This window comes from Notechis scutatus, chromosome 4 (assembly GCF_049901735.1).
Source record: "Notechis scutatus isolate UNSWTSFEM ecotype Mainland chromosome 4, rNotScu1.2, whole genome shotgun sequence".
NCBI classification, from domain to species: domain Eukaryota; kingdom Metazoa; phylum Chordata; class Lepidosauria; order Squamata; family Elapidae; genus Notechis; species Notechis scutatus.
In genome coordinates, this window is record NC_142012.1 from 162,140,004 (window position 1) to 162,162,109 (window position 22,106).

At 46.3% G+C, this 22,106-nt stretch overlaps 1 protein-coding gene across 1 annotated transcript in view; it reads left to right on the plus strand.

Moving 5' to 3' along the window:
- CHRD (chordin) overlaps positions 1-22,106 on the plus strand; it is a 62,785-nt gene that overhangs the window by 25,214 nt on the left and 15,465 nt on the right. Inside the window, exons 7-16 of the mRNA XM_087965429.1 lie at positions 424-565; positions 2,494-2,634; positions 4,282-4,364; positions 4,466-4,613; positions 6,682-6,788; positions 9,535-9,651; positions 9,858-10,014; positions 12,108-12,352; positions 13,702-13,815; positions 21,408-21,614. Coding sequence (XP_087821555.1) covers positions 424-565; positions 2,494-2,634; positions 4,282-4,364; positions 4,466-4,613; positions 6,682-6,788; positions 9,535-9,651; positions 9,858-10,014; positions 12,108-12,352; positions 13,702-13,815; positions 21,408-21,614 — 1,461 coding nt within the window. The remainder of the gene's footprint in view (positions 1-423; positions 566-2,493; positions 2,635-4,281; positions 4,365-4,465; positions 4,614-6,681; positions 6,789-9,534; positions 9,652-9,857; positions 10,015-12,107; positions 12,353-13,701; positions 13,816-21,407; positions 21,615-22,106) is intronic.

The window sequence follows — 22,106 nt, forward strand, 5'->3', positions numbered from 1 at the left end:
TGGGTGGGGTGGGTGTGGTGGGCGTGGCCTACTGCAACTTCTGGGACAGCCATTTTTTTTTTGCCTTCCCCAGAGTCCGGAGGCTTCCCTCAGGCCTCTGGGAGGGCGAAAACAGCCTTCCCCAGGCTCCAGAGGACCGTTTCTGAACTTCTGAAACTTCTGGTTCAGCCCATTTTTCGCCCTCCCCAGAGCCTCTGCACAGACCCTGCATTTACCTGCATCCAAAATGGGCTACATGGAGACTCCTGAGTGGGGAGGGATGGTGTGGGCGGGGCCAGCTAGTCGGTTTAACTACCGGTTCGTTCAACCAGATGTAAATTTAAAATCTGGTCTGGCTGAACAGGGCCGAACCGGCTGAACCCCACTCCTGGTTTTGGGGGGCTCTAGGTTTCAATCCACACTTTGCCTCTTCTTTTTTTCTAGATCTGTGGCATGTGGCGGAATTTGCAGAAGGCTTCGATCCGATTGTTGAAGGTGGATCAGATGCGCATAACCCTAATCACCCAGACTCATCCTGCAGGGGAGGTTCATGGCCAGATCGTGAAGCACCGGGCCCTCTTTGCAGGTAATCTAGGGTTTAGGCAGCTAGGGTTATCCTGGGGAACTTTTCCAAGATCTGGGAAATTTTTAACTTTCCATGTCACACAAAGAGTCTACAAACCTGTTTCAAAAGATAAGGCACCCTTAATGTAGAATATCATCTCAATCTACTTGGACAACCTAAATAAGAGTTGAACTTGACCGCCTCCAGCTTTGTGGCTTTTCTTTTCTTCCAGATATTAAACTACAACTCCCAGAATTTCCAGTCATTTGGGATTTTGCTGCTAAGTATCCTGGGACTTGTAGTTCAAGACCCGTGATGGGACCTACAATGAGGAAGTCCGTGTTTGAACGTTGAAATTTAGGGTGTCGATAGATTGGATTTGGTTGCAAGCTTTCAAGATGTAGATCAGGGGTATCCAACCTTGGCAACTTTAAGGCTTGTGGACTTCAACTCCCAGAATTCCTCAGCCAGCCGTGTTGGGGAATTGTGGGAGTTGAAGTCCATAAGCCTTACAGTTGCCAAGGTTGGATACCCCTGCTGTAGAGATTACAAGAGATAGCGGTGAAGAAATAAGAAACAACTGTTAGGAAAACAGAAATGTGTGAGAAAGAAATTCAAGATTGCCTTGGCTTCCCTGTCTTCGGTATAAGAGAGAGAGAAGAAGAAATGCTGCTAGGTTTTAAAAATTTAATATTGTAGTCTATATCAATATTGTACAATTCTTATCTTTCTTGTGGTGTCTTTTCCCTCACCTGGTTTGTCCTGAGGGGCTGACATGAGTTTATTTTGTCTCACAAACTACCTAATAGCTCTCAGAACATGGGAATAGACCCACAGTTATATCCAGGGGTGGGCTTCAAAAATTTTAGCAAGGGGTTCTCTACCTGGTTGCTGGGTGGGCGTGGCCTAATTGGCCTCCTGCACCATGGCAGAGGAGAGGTGTTTTTGCCCTCCCCGGACTCCGGAGGCTTTTCTTGAGCCTCCAGGAGGGCAAAAATGGTCTCCCCAGGCTCCGGAGGCTCTCTGGAAGCTGGAAATGGGTCCATTTCCGGCCTTCCCAAACTTCTGGGAGGCCCGTTTTACACTCTCCCCAAGCCTCCGCACGCACCCTGCATTTACCTGCATCCAAAATGGCCACATGGGGACTCCTGGGAGGGGAGGGGCAGGGTGGGCGGGGCCAGCCAGGAGTGAGATTTGGGTGTTCTCCAAACTGCACAGAATCTTAGCTAGGGGCTCTCCTGAATCCCTGCAACCCCCAGCAACCCACCCCTAGTTATATATGCCATCCTGAGCCAGAGAGAGAGAGAGAGAGAGAGAGAGAGAGAGAGAGAGAGAGAATAAGAAATGATGGTGTCTATAATCCCAATTTCTTTCTTTCATTTTTTTTACAAATTTTATTAAGTAAATGTTAAAATATTGGACCCACTGGGACTTTTCTGGCATTGTCTTTGCCATACATACCATAACATAGAACAAATAAGCTTCTACTTATCAGACATTGCTAAATTTATACTATTAACATATCCTGTATATTCATTTGTATTTATAACATAAAACCTCATGATTTACTATTTCTATACAACCGTTTTATCCACTATACTCCATTGTATTTACATAAATATCATCCAATATCAATTCTGCACTTTGTCAATATTTTCTATAATTCCGACTCCTTTCCCTCAGATCCAACCATTGGTACATTTTATTCCAAACTTCACAATATTCTGTCTCACCTTTATTTTTAAGTTCTAACGTCAGTCTGTCCATCTCTGCACAGACCAGTATTTTCTTTATTGTCTCTCTTTCAGAGGGAATATCTCTATTTTTCCCAATTTGGGGCATAAACCAATCTTGCAGCTGTTATAATCCCAGTATCTAACTACCTCCAGATATTTGAATTTGCCCCGGACCCCATTAAAATAATGTCACATTTTCTTTTGTTGTTTCAGAGACTTTCAGTGCCATCTTGACATCCGTGGACCCAACTCACCTGAACATGGGAGGCATCGCTATGCTCACCCTGAGCGACACAGAGAACAATCTGCATTTTGTCCTGGTTACTAAGGGCTTTCTGGCATCGGCAGACAAAAGTGAGCAGGGAAGCAGCGAGCCATGACTGGAAAAAAAAAACGCTCTCATCCAATTAGTTAAGATTAAACCAGTCCAGTCCAGTGGGTTGCTGCCAGAGTTTTGATGGGATGTATATCACAAAGAGATGGTTGAAGATCAAATGTGAATTTAAATTATAGAAGAATAGAATAGAATAGGAATAGGAATAGGAATAGAATAGAATAGAATAGAATAGAATAGAATAGAATAGAATAGAATAGAATAGAATAACAAAGTTTGAAGGGACCTTGGAGGTCTTCTAGTCCAACCCCTTGCTCAGGTAGGAAACCCTATACCCATGATGGCGAGCCTATGGCATGCAGAGCCATTTGTGCCAGCTGTTAAGCCTGAATTCCCCAACGAGTGTTAAGGAAAACAAACTAAACAGAATGTGTAGCGTAGTCAGATAGGCAGACAGGTAAATGTGTGAGATAAGTTTGTATTTTAGTTAACACGCAGTAAAAAACAGATACGCTTGTGCTATCAAAAATATAGTTTATTCCATTAGGAATTATAGCATAGTCAAAATAAATGGTCCATTAGTCATGTATCATTTTAGTCAGTCCAGTCGAGGATACTCAATTTGCAAAGTCCGTGTTGAATAGCCAATGTCAGTTCACTTACAATAAATCAGTCCGTATTATCTCTTCTCTCCGTTGAGAAATCAACACTCCTTTCTCTCCTCCGTTCCAGTAAGAAAAAAAACGCAGTCATCAATCCATCCAGTAATTAGGGATCATTAAGCCAGAGAGAGAGACCTGCAATTGACTTGCTTCTTTTATGGTGCTTTTACAACCACACCCTTAATTACATTCTTGTAGTTAAAGTTACACACACTTTAACCAACAAACCATGATAATTTATTTATTATTTTTTACCCAAACCAGTTAGGGTAAACAATGTTATCCCTAACACCAGCACGCGAGCCCCAGCCAAACTTACCTCACTGTCCATGCGCACGCCTCCCAGCTGATTTTCAGCCTGTTTGAGGCCTTTTTCGGCTTCCCGGAGGCTCGAGGGAAGCCTCTGCAGCCTTTGGAGGCCGAAAAACAGGCCAGTTTCGTCACTTCCTGTATTTCCAGAAAGGGGCCAGCGGGGGTGACCCCGCGCATGCACAGAGGGCGGGGGGACTGCACGCATTGCCTTCTCGGCACAGGAGCCCAAAAAGGTTAGCCACCACTGTCCTACACCAAGGGTCTTCAAACTTGGCAAGTTTAATTAACTTGTGGACTTTAACTCCCAGAATTCCTGAGCTAACATGACTGGAGGAGGAATTCTGGGAATTGAAGTCCACAAGTCTTAAAGCTGCCAAGTTTGAAGACCCCTGCGGCCTATACCATTTCAGACAACTGGCTGTCCAGTCTCTGCTTACCTCTTACTTGGAGGCAAGTTGTTCTACTGATGAAGTATTCTAACCCTGGGATCCTGCCACAGTCTGAAATGTGAGCTGGTTGCCAAGCAACCAGATTGCAATCGTGTGGCCATGGACATCCTGCGATGGTCGTTAGTGCAAGGACCGGTTGCAACTTTTTTCAGCGCGATCCTAATTTGAAACGGTCCTTAAAGGAATGATTGTAAGTCGAGGACTAACCATGTGACATGAATTGTGTCTCTCCGCTTCCTTGCAGAATCCGATCGGATCCCTCTCAGGGTGCAAATCCTACACCAGGACAATGTTCTCAGGCAGGTTCTGGCTAATGTCACCTTACAGGTAAGCCGACATTTTAAAACCCTGTTTTTTGGGGAGAGGCTTGGGGAACACTTAATGAAGCTGCTGCTGTTTGCTTGCCTGCTTTGGCTGTCATTCCCCAGGACCCCGATTTTGCAGAGGTGCTGATGGAACTGGGAAGTCAGGAGATGCGCTGGCTGGCTCAAGGACAGCTGAGGATGACCGCAGAGGTGGAAAGTGGAGTCCGTCGCAAGTTAGCTGGGCACATCGCGATCCGGAGAAGCTGTGACAGTGAGTGACCGTGTGGGGTCCAATGGGACTTTATTCATCCCGGCTACTTTTTCTCCTCGTAGAGTTTCTGAGCTTTTGGCACTGATGTAGCCAGGAAAAAAAAGAGAGAGATCAGTTTCATGAACTTAAAATACTGGCCGTCCATGACTTATGTTAGGAATATAAGTCACCTAACAGCTATTTGGGTTAGAAATATATAAACCAAGATAAACATTTTAAAACTGTATCTTTAAGAAAATGCAAAACTTTAGTTGGGTGTGGTTTCTCAAACGGCCATAAGATGGAGCCAGAAACACGGGTTGTTTGGTCTTAGTCTCAGAAGAGAGTGTGTCTGAGTGAGTATCTCTGTTTCCTTCTGTTGGAAAGTATTGCTGTTCCTCCATTTTTCCTAATTGACTGATATTATTGGATTTGATGTAAGTCTGATACTGAACTGTTTTTGACACTGGAATTTGATATTTGGATTATCCCTGGATGAAAACTGACTGATTTAACTTGTGAATGACTTTGGATTGCTTATTTTGGACTTTTGCTTAAACCTTTCTGGAAGTAAAAACCTACATTTACTGTACACTGTATCTGTGTGCTGTATGTGTATTATTCAAACACTACTCTCAAATACGCCTCCCTGTATGTGCTCATTCTCCTAACGGGGAATTACCTCAACAACTTACAACCAGGGGTGGGACTCTATTGGTTCAGACCGGTTTGGGTGAACTGGATGTTAAAGTTACATCTGGTTTGCCGAACTGGTATTTCAATTGATGGCTGGCCCCACCCACCACACCCCTCCCCTCCCAGGAGTCTCCATGCGAACCATTTTCGATGGAAGTAAGTGCAGGGTCTGCGCGGAGGCTCTGGGAGGAGGAAAACTGGGCCTTCTGGCAGTCTGGAAACAGGCCTCTTTCCGGCTTCTGAAGGGCCTCCAGAGCCCAGAGGAGGCCATTTTCATCCTTCCAAAGGCCCGGCCAAAAAACGGCCTTCCTGGAAAAACCAAAAGTGGCAGAATGGGCCTGTTTCTACCTTCTGGTGGGCGTCCAGAGGCCGGGGAGAGGCCTCTGGACCCTTGGGAGGGTGAAAATGGCCTCCCTTGGGCTCTGGACGCCCACCGGAAACCGAAAACTGGAAGTTCCTATAGGCTCCACCCGCCATGGCCACGCCCACCCAGCAACCGTGCAGCGAACCGGTTGCTGGGATTCTTGAATCCCCTCCCTGCTTACAACCATTTATTTAGTAAACGTTTGACGTTAGAATGGCACTGAAAAAAAAATGAGCGTTTTTCATACTTACGACCCAATGGCCACATGATCAAATGTCAACTCATCAATCATTCCTATGCCTGTTTCCAAGTTGACATTATAAGGAGGGGGGGAAAGGCCTGAGGGAGCAGTGCGGCAGATGAAGGCCAGAAGCACATTCCACGCTTATCTTGTGGAGATTGTAGCCTAGGCTACTGGATCTTCCGCATGCAAAAATCTTTCTTTGGAGAACGTGATTGAATGACACCCAGCCCGTGAAGGTGTTTCGTTGGAGAATCTGATATATGACAAACTCAGAGGGTTGGGGGGGAAAACAGGGTCATAGGTGATAGTAACGATAGTAAATTACGTGTCTCAAGAATTGGCTTCATAGGGGTTAGTGCCGGACGTGTTGCTCCTAATAAATCTTTTGAATTCTTTTTAAAGCTGGCTCGAAGCTCATGATTTAATTAGGGCAATCGTCGAGACCCTGACATCAAAATCATAACTATGGCAAAGAAAGTGCCATAATGTGGGGCAAACTTTACTTAACCATGGTCTCACTTCATGTCAGAAATTTTGGGCTCCATTGTGGTCATAAGTCGAGGACTACCTGTACAGTCACATAACCACGAGAATCCTCCCTCTGTCGGAATTTCAAATCTGGGTTGTAACTACTCTACACATAATTGTAAGATATGTGGACTTCAACTCCCAGAATTCCCCAATCAGCATGCTCACCTAACGATGTTGTGTCATCCTAAAAACATCACTTCTCTCTCCTTCTCTCTCTCTCTCTCGCTTTCTTTCTCTCCCTCTTTCTCTTCCAGCCATACAGAGTGTGCTTTGTGGAGCCAATGCCTTGATACCCACTCACACAGGGGCAGTGGGCTCTGCCAAGGTTGTGCTACATGAAAATGGGACATGGGAATACCAGGTAGGTGTTCTGACCTAGGCTTCCCCCAAAAAGCACTAAGCAGACTTTTTGTCCCGGCAAAACTCCTTTTATTAAATGAAGGTGGATTTCTTGCATTCACCTTCAGCCAAAGGCCTGGCAAACAGTTTTTCAAGGGTCTAATTATAAGCACAGACCTTATCTAGCCTGGAGTGCTGCCAAGTAAATATTTTCAAATGTAGTGCTGACAAGGAAGGACTCAGGCACAGAGTCCCTGAGATGCACAAACAGATCTTCACAATGCTGCAACGAACGAATTGTTTCCTGCAAAAGCCCCCTCCCCCTTTGCTCCTCTTTTAATCCCTATGGGAGGGGTCATTCACAATTCACCTGTGGCCTTACTCCCACATTGACCCTGAGTTCTTAATTGTTCCTTCCTTTTGGCAGCTCTGTGCACGCGCAGGCTGGGAACCAGCTCCAGCTGCTCCCCCACCTCACTGCTGTCCGACTCCGAAGGCAGCTGATAACTGCCAGCCTTTGCCCTGGCTCCATCTCTGCCTCTGACGCAGAGCCCTCGCCCGAGCCTTTCTCAGCCTCCAGGACTGGCCCAGGTTCCTCCCCAACCTCTTCACTGTCTGACTCTGCTGCCAGCTCCGCTAGCCACTGTCGAGCCACAACACTAGGAGACAACTTTTGCTGGCATGGCTGATAGCTTGCACTTGAGATCATAGCAGGAGAGCACAATTTTGGCCTCACAATTGTGTACAGCTCCTAAACACCTTGTTGGAAGTCCCTGATGATGCTATACTGCATACAGGCAATCCTCCACTTGCAACCATTCACTTGGTGGCTTTGAAGTTATAACGGCACTGGAAAAAAAAGGACGTATGGCCGTTTTTCAGTCTTATGACCATTGCAAGCATCCCTATGGTCACATGATCAAAATGTGGACACTTGGTTCATATTTATGGTGGTTGCAGTGTCCCGAGATCATATGATAATCTTTTGTGACCTTGTGACCTCCTGGGACGCTGCAATGGTTGTAAGTGTAAGGAAAGGGTGATGGGTTTATTTACTTATTTAGAAAATTTATATTGCTGCCTATTCGCACATGGCGACTCAAGGCGGCTTACATGAATATAAAAACAGCATATATAAAAAATAAAACTAATAATAGAAGAAAATAATCAAATAATCAATTAATAAAATGATATAATGCGTTACTGTTTCCAATGCATTTGTAACTTCGAATAGTCACTAAATAAACCGTTGCAAGTTGAAGACTATCTGTACTCCATTAGAATTGGGGACGTTGTCATCGGGACACAGCAGGGAAGAAAGCTGCTGCCAACTTTGGCAAGTTTGTGTTTTGTTGTGAACAGATGGGGAAAAGTACATTAACACAAGAAATATCAAGGTCAATGAAGCAACGGATGGAAACTATCAAGGAGAGAAGCAACCTAGAATTAAGAAGGAATTTCCTGACAGGGAGAACAATTAAGCAGTGGAACAATTTTGCCTCCAGAAGTTGTGAAGGCTCCAACACTGGAAGTTTTTAAGAAGAGATTGGACAACCATTTGTATGAAATGGTTTAGGGTCTCCTGTTTGAGTAGGAGGTTGGACTAGAACAGAAGTATCAAACTCAAGGCCCATGGGCCGCATACGGCCTGCAGGCTACTTAAATCTGGCATGTGGGGCCAGCCTGGAAATAGCAAAGGACCGGCCCATGGTACCTGTGATGACCCAGGGTGGGATACAAAACAAACGCAGTCACAGAAAACAGGTGAAGTCTCTTTTATTCCTTCACTTTGCTTCCAAGCTCTGAATATTCTTGACGGAAGACAAAAAAACTCCCACACAAACAGTTACAAGAAGAAGGGAAAAAAAGCAACATAAACCATGCAAGATGAGGGCTGGAGGACGTCCACAGATAACACACACTGGGAAGGACACCAAACTCAGAGAGGAACCATAAACTAGAGATATTTCCACGCTTTGTTTCCAGCATTAACCACGGGGGGAGGCGCCCCGGCGAACCATAAACTAAACCACTTTGTTTCCAGTGTTTGTCCGTATGCATGTCCGTCCTCTTATTCAGTTGTCACAGCTGCAGCCCCATGAAGAGGATCAAGGCCCTCTCCTCCCGAGTAGACCACGTCTCTCCCTTATCCTCTCCTCCCAGCGTGCCCTAGGATGGAGAGGGGATGGACCTGGGTCCTCCTCTGTCTGCCCTTCCCCAGCCTCTTCCCCAACCTCCGGAGCCACACTTCCACTCCCTGTCGGCTGTTCCTCCTCTCCCTCAGAGTCAGTCTCCACCAGGGGCACGACAGTGCCTCTGGCAGCCAAAATGGGGCACGAGGGAGTTGCATGCAGCTCCTCCCCTAAATGCCCCATTTTCAGCCTGGATAGCCTCCTGCGGCACTCTGCCAGCCAAAATGGAGTGTGGGAGCCCCTGGCAAAGTGCTGCAGGAGGCCATCCAGGCTGAAAACAGGGTACAGGTGGGCACACACGACCCCCCCCACACACACCCTGTTTTGACTGGCAGGGTGCTGCAGGAGATGTCCTTCCTGTCTCCCCCCACCTGGCCGGCCCACAGCAGAGAAGTACGATGCTGATCCGGCCCTCAAAGAAATCCAAAAATCCCTGGACTAGAAGATCTCCGAGGTCCCTTTCCAACTCTCTTATCCTGTGATTGTGTTCCTCTGTTGGTTCTTTCTGACATTCTTTTATTCTGTTATTCAGTTAATGTGGCTTTGAACATTCCTTTGGGACAATCTTCTGTCTAGATCCAGGTAGCCGGGACAGGAAGCGAGGTGATTGGCGTCACCTTGGAAACCAAACCCCGCCGAAGAAATAAACGCAGCATTTTGTATGACATGACCCACAGCTACAGGGATGGCACGGTGAGCGTTGGCTGGCAGAAGGGTGGGTGGTCTTGGGGATTGGAGACAGGCAGCCAGCTTGGTGCAGCAAACATCAGAAAATGTGTGAAATGCATTGTTCCTCTTTGCCCGCTCTTGGAATTCACACTCGACAAAAAATAAAAAAATAAAAACAACTCAAGCCTTGTACATTTGATTCTCTCTCGTGCCATCTTTGTTATTTTCAGGCCAGTGGCTCCTGGACACAAGCCAGCGGGCGTGATGCCCACATGCTGCTGCAGAACGAGCTCTTCTTAAATGTCGCCACCAAGGACTTTGAGGATGGAGAATTGCGTGGACAGATAAACTCCATGCTCTACAACGGACGCTTGGCCCGTTATCAAGGTACTCGTATGCAAAGTGTGTGAAATTGCGGAGCCAGATAATGTGTGTGTGGGAGGGGAGGGCAAACTTGGCAACTTTAATAAGACTTGTGGACTTCAACTCCCAGAATTCCTCAGCCAGCTATACTGAGGAATTCTGGGAGTTGAAGTCCACAACAGGGGTCCCCTCCTGCCATTTGCATGGCCCAGTTCTCTTCCTGCCTCAGGCCTCCAATCCACAAAGATGGGGACCACTGGTCCACAAGACTTGGCAATTTTAAGACTTATGGACTTCAACTCCCAGAATTCCTCAGCCAGCCATACTGACTGAGGAATTCTGGGAGTTGAAGTCCACAACAGGAGCCCCCAACCTCTGGGCCGCAGCCCACTATTAGGCCTTGCCCTAGTAAGAATTGGGCTGCACAAGTGACTGGGCTGATCGTGTGAACGTACACATGCTGCTCAATTTGCCCATGTGGCAGGCAGGAGGGCAATCCCACAGGTGCGTGCCAGCCCACTGCTCATGCAGGTTGAGCTGCGCACGTGAGGCCTGGCTTGGCACTTGCGCAAGAGCTGCATGCACACGCATGCACCCACCAGCCCACAGCTCACACGGCGCAGTTCTCTTATCCACCCCAGGCCTCCAAGCTGCAAAGGTTAACTTAAAGGGCTTCCTTGGTGCTCTTTGAGCTTGCTTCTTTTCTTGTAGACATTTCATGACCCAACTAGGTAACATCATCAGTGCTAGTAAGGGAGTGCCGTTTGCTGTCAGTTTATATTCTGGTGTCTTGCCTGTCTGTGTGGGTGTGGATTTTTTTGGTTGGGTTGTTTACTAAGGGCTCTTTGGGAGTTTCTGGACTGGGGTATTGCTTACTTGATTGTTTATCTGAAGTTAACCTTGGAGTTAATCTATGCTGATCTGGCTTTGGATCACTGGTGGGGGGAGCGGGGGTGCTGTAGTATTTTTCTCTTTGGGGCTGGTTGACTGCTTCCTTTGCATAGTCTGTAGATGTTGTTGATGTCTATGTGTCTGTTGATGGCTGATCTATTTTATTTTTATTTAGTATTTATTTTATTTGTTTGTCAAACATGTACAAGAAAGCAAGTATGAACATAAACAAGGTCAAAGGGAATAAATACAGACAAACGGGGACAGTAAGGCAGGGACGGCTGGTGCTCTTATGCACGCCCCCTTTAAGGACCTCTTAAGAATGGGGCGAGGTCCACGGTAGACAGTTTGAGGCTGTAACAACAGAGTCGCGTAGGACGATCCAGGCGTTGACCGCTCCGTGGCTGAAGTCGTATTTTCTGCAATCCAGTTTGGAGCAGTTCACCTTGAGTTCGTATTGGTTGTTTTGCCCGTGTATTGTTGTGGTTGAAGCTGAAGTAGTCATTGACAGGCAAGTCATTGTAGCAGACAATTTTGTGTATTATGCTTAGATTGGACCGCAGATGGCGCAGTTCCAGATTGTCCGAGCCCAAAATTTCAAGCTATTGTAAATGGAGGAGTGGAGTACTTTTCTCGAGAAATATCTCTGAACCCACTCAATTGTGTCAATGTCCAATATACAGTGCGGGTTGCAGGTAGACGAGCTGTATTCAAGGATTGGTCCGGCAAAGGTTTTGTATGCCCTAGTTAGCAATTCGATGTTACCGGAGAAGAAGCTTCGCAAAATAATATGATAAAATAATTTGTCAGAGCACCAGGCTTCTAGAAATTCCTGGGTTTTGGGGGGGGGACTTGGCCTGGTCTAGGAATGTCACATTTTTTCCAATTGAAACTATGGTTAATTCTGTCTATGTGTTGAGAAAGCCACCAGAACATAAACTTGACAGCAAACAGCACTCCTTACTAGCACTGATGGTGTTACCTAGTTGGGTCATGAAACGTCTGCAAGAAAACAAGCATGCTCAGAGAGCACCATCATGTCAACCCTGATATTCTCCTTTATGGGTAAAGGGCTTCTGATGTGCTGCAGTCAGGCCTGGCCAGTATGGCAAGTGGCTAAAGGATCGGGGGAGATGGGAGCCAAAGCATTGGGCGCCTTCCCCTGTTAATAAGACCACAAACCGGCACTCGGGAATAGATCACTTTGTGTGTCTTTCGTCCTGTAGAATTTCCTATCCTTCTGGCCGGCCAATTTGTATCCCCTGCGGTGCACACGGGCTCTGCTGGACGCGCCTGGGTGTCCTTGGACAGTCACTGCCATCTGCACTATGAAATTGTGGTGGCCGGCCTGGGCAGGGCAGATGATGGCACCGTGAGCGCTCACCTGCATGGCTTTGCCGAACTGGGAGAGATTCACGAGACCAGCCTCCCCGAGCACAGGAGGCTGCTGAGAAGTTTCTATGGCACAGAGGTAAGTGGTTTAGTGGTAAGTGGTTTCCAGCTTTTGGCTGGAAATGTGTTGTCCTGCTGTCTGTCTGTTTATCAGTCTATCCATGTATCCCTCTTTCTCTATCTCTCCATGTCTCTCTCTGTGTGTGCGTCTATCTATCTATCTATATCCATCTATCCATCTATCCATCTATCCATCTATATCTATCTATCTATCTATCTATCTATCTATCTATCTATCTATCTATCTATCTATCTATCTATCTATCCATCTATTTCTCTCTCATTATCTCTCTCTATCTGTCTCTCAGTCCCTGTCTCCCTTCCTCCTTCCATCTCTCTCTCTCTCATTATTTCTCTCTCTGTCTCTTAGTCCGTCCGTCCCTCCGTCCCTCCCTCCCTATCTATCTTTCTATCTATCATCTATTTCTCTCTCTCGTTATCTCTATCTCTCTGTCTCTCAGTGTCTGTCTGTCTGTCTGTCTGTCTGTCTGTCTGTCTGTTTATCTATCTATCTATCCATCCATCCATCCATCCATCCATCTATCATCTATCTATCCATCTATTTATCTCTTTCATTATCTTTCTATCTCTCTGTCTCTCAGTCCCTGTCTCCCTCCCTTCCTCCATATCTATCTATCTATTTCTCTATCTCATTATCTCTTTCTCTCTGTCCCTCCCTCCCTCCAACACTATGCATCTAATTATCTGCTCTCAGTTTAATGTTCTGCCAGCTTAATTTTTTCCAGAGAGCTCCTTCTTGGTAGGTAGCCCAAGGAAAGAACGGGTAAGGCCAGCATGGAACCTATGAACAATTTGCCTGAGCTTGTTCCATTTTTCCCTGCGTTTGGAAATTAAGCTTGCTGTGTCTTTTGCCAGAGGTTCACTGAACACCCACTCTGGGGAATGGCCGCATAGACTCAGAATAAATTATTCCCATTATTCCCCCTCTCTCTTAGCCCAGCCCACCTCACAAGGTTGTTGCTATGGGGGAAATAGGAAGGGGTTTTATTGGTCTGTTTGCTGCCATCCATTATTTCTTGTCTGGCCTTCAGGTACCTTGGAAAATAGCTTGACCCCCTTCCTCTCTACGGCAGCCCCTCAAATATTGGAAGACTGCTATCATGTCTCCCCTGGTCCTTCTCTTCACTGGACTAGCCAGGCCCAGTTCCTGCAACAATTCTTCCTATGTTTTAGCCTCCAGTCCCCTCATCCTCCTGGTTGCTCTTCTCTGCACTTTTTCCTAGAGTCTCAACCTCTTTTTTTTATAGTGTGGTGACCAAAACTGGACGCAGTATTCTGGGTTATAAGTTGAGAATTCCCTGCATCCTGTCCTGGAACTCTGTTGAGGTACTTGTCTTTCCTTCTTAGGCCCAGGGAGTGGTGAAGGACCTGGACGCAGAGCTGCTTCGGCACTTAGCCCAAGGCACAGCCTTCCTGCAAGTCAGCACCAAAGCGAACCCCCAAGGAGAGATCCGAGGGAAGGTACGTCTGCTATTTCAGCTCTAAAACAGGTTTCTCCAACCGTGGCAACTTTACGACTTGTGGACTTCAACTCCCAGAATTCCTCAGCCAGCATATGCATATGCCGGCTGAGGAAATTCTAGGAGTTGAAGTCCACAAGTCGTAAAGTTGCCAAGGTTGGAGACCCCCTGCTCTAAAAGACTCTGATTTCCCAACCAGGCTTCTCATGGCTCCCTGGATGCCTTTTGAGCATGTGAAGAGTGATTTCCCCCCACACCCTCTTCTTATTAGGTTGTAACCACAGATGGTCCCAAAAAGCACCTGAGATTAGGGAGGGATGGTTTCAGGTCAAAGAAAACCCCCTTCCTCCCTGCAGAGATGCACCAATTAGAAAATAATTGTTGCCGATTTCCAGATGTTGATTTTAAACTACAGGTGGGGGGGAATGAGAAGAAATACAGAAGTAGTCTCCAAATATTTGAAGGGTCATCATGCAGGAGATTTACCTTCTGCTGCCTCAAAGAGCGGGACCAGAATTAATGAATCATTAATTATATATAGCAAGGGTGTCAAACTCAATTTCATTGAGGGCAGCATCAGGGTTATGTTTGACCTTGAGGTGGCCAGGAGGCGTGGCCAGCTCAACGCCCCATTTTCAGCTGTCACTGCCTCCTGCAGCCCTCTGACAGTGGAAATGGACCTGAGGGCTGGGGTGCATGCAGCCCTCCTGAGCTCCATTTTCGCTAGAAGAAGCACCATCGCTAATTCCAGGGTGGACCAGCAGGTCAGATCTAAGCACCCCGTGGACCGGATGCAGCCCATGGGCCTTGAGTTTGACACCCCTGAATTATAGGGAAGGAGATTCAGGCTAAGCAGTGGAAGACTTACTGCATATGATGTCAACCTGTAGCACCTCCAGTGTCAACTCATAAAATATTTCTATGGTCTTGTTAGAGTTGCCAACAGAAAGGGAGGGGGGGAGCAGTGCGGTAACTTGCAAAACCCAAACTGCATTCCATCAATGTTTTCAAAGATAGTAACTAGGTGACTGAAGTTTCTACCGCACAAAATTCTAACCGGAGAGTGTGATTGATGACTCTTGGCTATGGATGTGTCCCATTGGAGAATATGAATTATGATACACCCAGGGGGTGGAGGGAAAACCAGGGTCAAGGGTGATAATGAATGAGGTGTCTCAGAGTCGGCTACACTCAGGCAGTGCCAGACATGTTAACTCCCAATAAATCCTTTTGAAGTTTTGGAATTTTGGCTTGAGATTCATGGACTTAAATGGGGGTAACTGCCAGAATCCTGACATTCAGTGATGGAGCAGCCACAACTTCTGGAGGCAAGTGTTCCATTGATTAATTGGATTAATTAATTTCTCCTTAATTCTAGGTTGGACCTCTTTTTTCAGAGATCTAAAGTAGCCCTCAAAGCATGATAACCTTCCGTCTCTTACTTCTTATCCTACCCTCGGGTTCTCTGGAGAATAGGTTGATTCCTTCTTCTTTTGGAACAGTCCACTTCCGAAATATTGGAAAACTGCTGGCGTATCATCCCTCATCCTTCCCGTCATTCGGCTAGCTAGCTATACCCAATTCCTGCAAATATTTCTCATATGTTTTAGCCTCTAGACCCCTAATCATCTTTGTTGCTCTTCTCTGCATTCTTTCCCACTGTGGCCAACTGGTCATGGCCAACTAGCCATGGCCAACTCACCGCGGCCAACTCACCACAGGACAAAGTGCAGGACAAAAGTTATGCTAATATCAAAGAAATGGTGGAATAGAATCCTTAAAGAAAGGCTGCAAAAAGAAGGACAGAATGAAATACGAATGACAAAAATTTAAAATATTTTTTATTTATTTTAAATAATTAACTTGAATTGTTAAATTGTCCCTCGGTGAGTTGGCCATGTTGAGTTGGCCACAGCAAGTTAGCTGCAGTGAGTTGTCCCATTCCAGACCAAAACTGGATGCAGTATTCCAAGAGTGGTCTTACTAAGGTGTTATAAATAGAATAGAATAGAATAGAATAGAATAGAATAGAATAGAATAGAATAGAATAGAATAGAATAGAATAGAATAGATTTATTGGCCAAGTGTGATTAGACACACAAGCAATTTGTCTTAGTGCATTTGCTCTCAGTGTAAATAAAACAAAAGATGCATTCATCAAGAATCATAAGGTATAAATAACACTTAATAATAGTCATAGGGTACAATAAGCAATCAAATCCTACTAGAAAACAGTCAATCAAAATCATAATGTAAAGTAGTGAACACTTCACATGATCTTGAGTTTTTCCCTCTCTTAATGCAACCAAGGATTGTGTTGGCTTTTTTGACAACTGCCGCACACTGCTAGCTCATATTTAAGTGATTGTCTACTAGGACTCCAAGATCTCACAGGACTCTCACAGTAACTGCTATTGAGCCAGGTTTCACCTAATCTGTTCCTGTACATTTGATATTTCTTGCCTAAGTGTAAAAACTTACTTTTCTCTACACTGAATTTCATTTTGTTGGATAGGGCCTGGTGTTCATGTCTGTTCACGTGATCTTGATTCTATCCCTCTGTTAATGCAACCAAGGATTACATTGGCTTTTTTTGGGGGTGGGGAGGCTTTTCTAATCTAAATGTTGAAACTAGAATGCAATAAGAAAACAGAAGGTAGAGCTGAGTTTTTTGGATAATCTGTGCCAGGATAGATTCACAAACTTCTTCCTTTCAAGGAAGTGATGTGGGCACCGTTTGAAAAATCAGGTTGAAAAGGCCCTCTAAACTGACAAGAATTGAAGTCACACACAGAGAGAGAATTTCAAAAATTACTCTTTTTCTCAGCTAGCGGGAACATTTAGAAGCGTGGCAAGATGCCAAGGAAAGCTATGTGCCAAAATCTTAAACTCCACATTGTTTGCATTCCTAATCACTGCAAGGAGAAGCATTTGCTTGCTCCCTAGACAGATGGAAATTCCGCGAGTGAAGCTTTTCTTGGCATGGAAATGAAATAATGAGAAATGCTGCCTTTATGAAGATGGATGTTTGCATAACAGTGAATGACATAGAAAGTTTGCAGGGGTGGGGGTAGGATGAGTAGGGCAGCCTGTCCTTTCTTAGCCAGAAAAATAAGAGGAATTGCCGTAATCGATAATACGGTTTGCATCTTGTTTTTTCAAAAATTTGCTTCCATCCCTCACATGCTCTAAATAAGTTGTTTGTTTAAAGTTCAGAAATAGGGGTTAGCTGATTGTCTACATACTAGAAGAGGAAAAATAACTAGAGCATTGTTTCTCAAATTCATCCACTTTAGGATGTACGGACTTCAACACTCAGAATTCCCCAGTCAGCAAAGCTATTTGCTTAGGGGCAGTGAATATATGCACTACTAAAGAGTCATAATATGAATTCTATTTCATTTTAATTCTGTGAAAATGCAATGGCAGCATTCGGCTCACCCTGTCTGGGCTTGGAAGTTAACCCGGCATGGGCCTGATTAATATTTGGATGTCAAAACACCCGGAAATGCCAATTCTTGGAGTGAAACTGGGCAGTCATTCCACATCAGCATCAGAAAAAGATGACAGCAAGCCATTTTCATGCTATGGCCAGGAAAAACAGCCTGGCTGGCTTCACGTTGGCCAGCAGAATTTGAGTTCACTTTCCATGAAATGAAATTAGCAATAGCAATAATAGCATTTAGACTTCACGGTGCTTTTACAGCCTTCTCGGAGGGGTTTTACAGTCAGCCTATTTGCCCCCAACAATCTGGGTCCTCGTTTTACCGACCTCGGAAGGATGGAAGGCTGAGTCAACCTTGAGCCGGTCAGGATCGAGACTCCTGGCAGTGAGCAGTGAGTTAGCCTGCAATACTACCTTCTAACCACTATGCCACTTAGGCTTCTGTTCCCATTTGGGGGGATATTTTTGCAAGCATGTTACTCGGAAGGTAACTCTGCTCCCACTTGAGCTTCTGGCTTTGATATAGAGATGCTGAGAATCCAGGGATTCCTCCTTGGCATAGAACTAATTGGAGTAGACTAGTTGGAGTAAACTACTCCTAGGACTGGCTGCAAGAGAATGCTAATCCCTTGTAGCTACTCCTAGTTTACTTTTTTCTGCCTCTCCTTCACCTGCCATGTCCGGGGTCCTTGATGGAAGAGGATACTGATGCTAAACTGATCAAGAACTTAATGTGAACCTAGTGTGGAAGATGTGAGGCAGAAAATATTGTCACGATATTTGACCAAAAGGCAAATCATTTTTTGGCTGCCCTTCTTTCCCCTCCTCCTCCTTCTCCTTCTCCTTCTCCTTCTCCTCCTCCTCCTCCTCCTCTTCCTCCTTTTCTTCTCCCTCCTCCTTCTTATCCTCCTCCTCCCTCTTCCACCTCTTCTTCTTCTTCCTCCTCCTCCTCCTGCTACCCAAACAGAGTCTCTCCATGGCTGGGATGTTTGCAAAGGCAGACTTTTGTCTGCCATGCACCTTATCTGGGCTCAAGGCCAACATTGCCAGCAGCTTCCCAGAAACCATGTTTGGCTGGAAGGCGGCAGAATCCGCTTGGCATACGATCACAGGGCCAGGACGTGTTTTCTCTTCAGTGGTTGCCGAGTGGTTGCGAAAATTGAAAGGAACTAAAGTCTTTCTTGCTGGCAGTTCTGCAGGAAAATTGATTTATTAATCTATTTGCTGGATAATATCCCTCGTCTGTCCCTCGAAGCAGGTGACTTTCACAACCTCTCTTTCCAACGTTGCCTTCCCAACCACGAAGGCATGAAGGAGCTTTGAGTTGAAAAGGAGAAACTGGAAGCTCAAATTCAAGTGTTTAGCTTTTGCAGGTGCAAGAGTGCAACGGAAAGGCCTGCCACTGACCTGGGGGATACCGATAGTCCTCAACATACAACTTCCTGTGTTGTCCCCAGTTCAGGTCTGAGCAGGGGTGGGTGCTTGGGGTTCGCAGGGGTTCAGGAGAACCCCTAGCTAAGATTCTGCACAGTTTGGAGAACCCCCAAATCCCACTCCTGGCTGGCCCCGCCCACCCCTCCCCTCCCTCTCCCAGGAGTCCCCACGTGGCCCTTTTGGATGCAGGTAAGCACAGGGCCCGTGTGGAGGCTCAGGAAGGCCGGGAAACAGGCCTGTTTCCAGCTTCCAGAGAGCCTCCTGGAGCCCAGGGAGGCCATTTTTGCCCTCCCGGAGGCTCGAGGAAAGCCTTCGGAGCCCCGGGAGGGCAAAAAAATGCCCTCCCTGCCGTGGTGCAGGAGGCCGACTAGGCCACGCCCACCATGGCCAGGCCCACCCAGCCACCAGGCAGAGAACCCATTGCTAAAATTTTTGGAGCCCAGCCCTGGGTCTGAGGTCAATGAAGGACATCAGACACGAAGTGCCGGTTTTGTTTCCTTTTATTGAAGCGCTCCAAGAAAATGGCTCCTGGCCAAAATGGCCGAAACAATAGAAGAAAGAAAGCTTCATACGTTTTCCCCTAAAACAGATGAAGGGATCAGGCAAGGTATATAAGAAATATCCTCTAATACAGAGGTCTCCAAACTTGGCGACTTTAAGACTTGTGGACTTCAACTCCCAGAATTCTCCAGCCAGCATAGCTGGCTGGAGAATTCTGGGAGTTGAAGTCCACCAGTCTTAAAGTCGCCAAGTTTGGAGACCTCTGCTCTAATAAACATTTTAGTTACGATCGAACAGTTATTCTATTGGTCTCTAGCCATCCCTATTCCTAAACCTTGGCTAATGTCTCCAACCTTGGCCACTTTAAGCCTTGGCGGACTTAAAACTCCCAGAATGGCTGAATTCAACTCCCAGAATGGCTGGGGAATTCTGGGAGTTGAAGTCCGCCAAGGCTTAAAGTTGCCCAGGTTGGAGACCCCTGATCTAATACACATTCTATTTGCTCCAGGCCACCTGTCTTCCTAACTTCTAGCTGAGCTAGGCAAGATACCTAATTCTTTGTTACTTTTATCAGCTTCTTTTTTTTTTTTTTTTTGGTAAAAGTTTTATTGATTTTAACAACAAACAAAAACACATAAAACATAACATAAGACATAACATAAAACATCATCATTCTTCATAAATTTGCGGACAGTGTATCGGTTGGTTTACCACTCCTTTTTGTGCATCTATTTCATAGTCATCATAATAATTATATTACATAATAACTCATATTATCAATCAATAATTATATATCCTAATATCATTATTAAACAATCCTTTGACTATAATTTTACTAATTTATGCTTAAACGAGATAACTATACTTTAATTAATTTATTTTATAACAATTCATAAAATCATACCAAACTTTTATCAGCTTCTTAATCACCCAGGATTGCTATAAGCTTTAACACGTGCATATTCCCTGTGAATAAGCATTCTTTGTTCTTGCCAGACGGACCCCACAATTACAGGCTTCCTGGTTTTCTTTCAAGTGTTGTGTGTTTTCATGAGCTTCCTTTCTTTTAGCCGACAACCCATCGGTCTGTTTTGAACCTTCAACTGAACCCCTGCACCCAATTGGCTGCCATTATTGGAACGGGACAGGCTTGAATGAACACAATTCTTCCCGTCTCAGTCCATCTCTTCCACAGGCCTCTTGGCCTTCCTGTTCAACTTGAGTGGGTGAAGACCCAGGGATGGGGGCCATGATACTTATCATGTAGGCACGGGGGCATCTCTGCTATTTATTTAATTCAGCGTTTCTCAACCTTGGCAACTTTTAAGATTCTCCTGACTGGGGAATCCCGGGAGTTGCAAGTCCACTCATCTTCACATTGCCAAGTTTGAAAACACCGCTTTAGATTTTTAGAGCCAGCTGTCTTTCAGGTAGATTGGATGGCAAGCAGGGGTGGGCTTCTACCAGTTTGTCCCCAGTTTTGGGCAAACCCGTAGCTAGTTCTATGGCCGGTTCGGTTGATCCGGCAAACTCCAACCCTGGTTGGCCCCCACCCACCCCACCTCGCCCTTCCCAGGAGTCTCCACGTGGCTCGTTTTGGATGCCAGGTAAGTTGCAGGGCCTGCGTGGAGGCTCAGGGAGGGCGAAAAATGGGCCTCCCAGAGGCTCCAGAAGGCCAGAAACGGGCCTGTTTTCAGCTTCCAGAGGGCCTCCGGAGTCTGGGAAGGCTGTTTTCACCCTCCCGGAGGCTCAAGGAAAGCCTCCAGAGCCCAGGGAGAGCAAAAACACCCCCCTACCCCTCCCCTCCCCTCCCAGGAGTCCCCACGTGGCCCTTTTGGATGCAGGTAAGCACAGGGCCCGTGTGGAGGCTCAGGAAGGCCGGGAAACAGGCCTGTTTCCAGCTTCCAGAGAGCCTCCGGAGCCCAGGGAGGCCATTTTTGCCCTCCCGGAGGCTCGAGGAAAGCCTTCGGAGCCCCGGGAGGGCAAAAATGCCCTCCCTGCCATGGTGCAGGAGGCCGACTAGGCCACGCCCACCATGGCCAGGCCCACCCAGCCACCAGGCAGAGAACCCATTGCTAAAATTTTTGAAGCCCACCTGTAATGGGAAGTCTCCTCAATCGGATGCGTTAAGCTTGATTTCTCTTTCTTTCGGTTCCTAGCCGGGCCTACTCTTGTCCAGTTGCTCACTTGTTCAATCACCACTGTCCTTCCAGGTTCACATTCCCAACCAATGCAGGGCAGGGGTCCTCCGGATGGCCTCTGAGAACCTAGAGGAGGAACCTGTTGGAGTACCAAGGCCCAGAGACCCAAAAGAGTGGAAGAAAGACCCCAACACCTGCTTTTTTGAAGGTCAACACCAGCTGCATGGCTCCCGCTGGGCTCCGAACTACGATAAGAAATGTTCTATATGCATCTGTCAGGTAGGTGGGCAGACAGTGGAAAAAGTAATTGTTGTTTTCTGGAAGAATTGAAGCATCCAATTAGAAAGAAGGTAATTTCATGTTTGGGTTCCCGTCTATGCTGATATAGGAGTTTGTTGTTGCTGTTGTTGTTTTGTAATTTTGCACAATAAGTCAGGTGTCAGCCATATTTTACTTGGAAGCTTCGAGGCTACCACATTGAGTGCCTGGGAATTTGGGGGGGGGAATTTAGTAGAGAGGTGGAAAATTAGACTCGACAACATTCCTTTCTCAGAAAGTCAAGGACATGTTACCCTGCACCTGGAGAGGAGTGTCTGGAGCAGTGGTTGCCAACCGGTGAGCTCACTCTTTTTGGCCACGAAAGCAGCGGCCCAGGGGAAGCTCGCTCTTTTTGGCCACAAAAGAAGCAGGCCGGGGTCAGGCGAGGCGAGTGTGGGGGGGAAATTAGGACACCCCTCGAAAAGACGGCTTAGCTGTTTCTCAGGGGTCAAA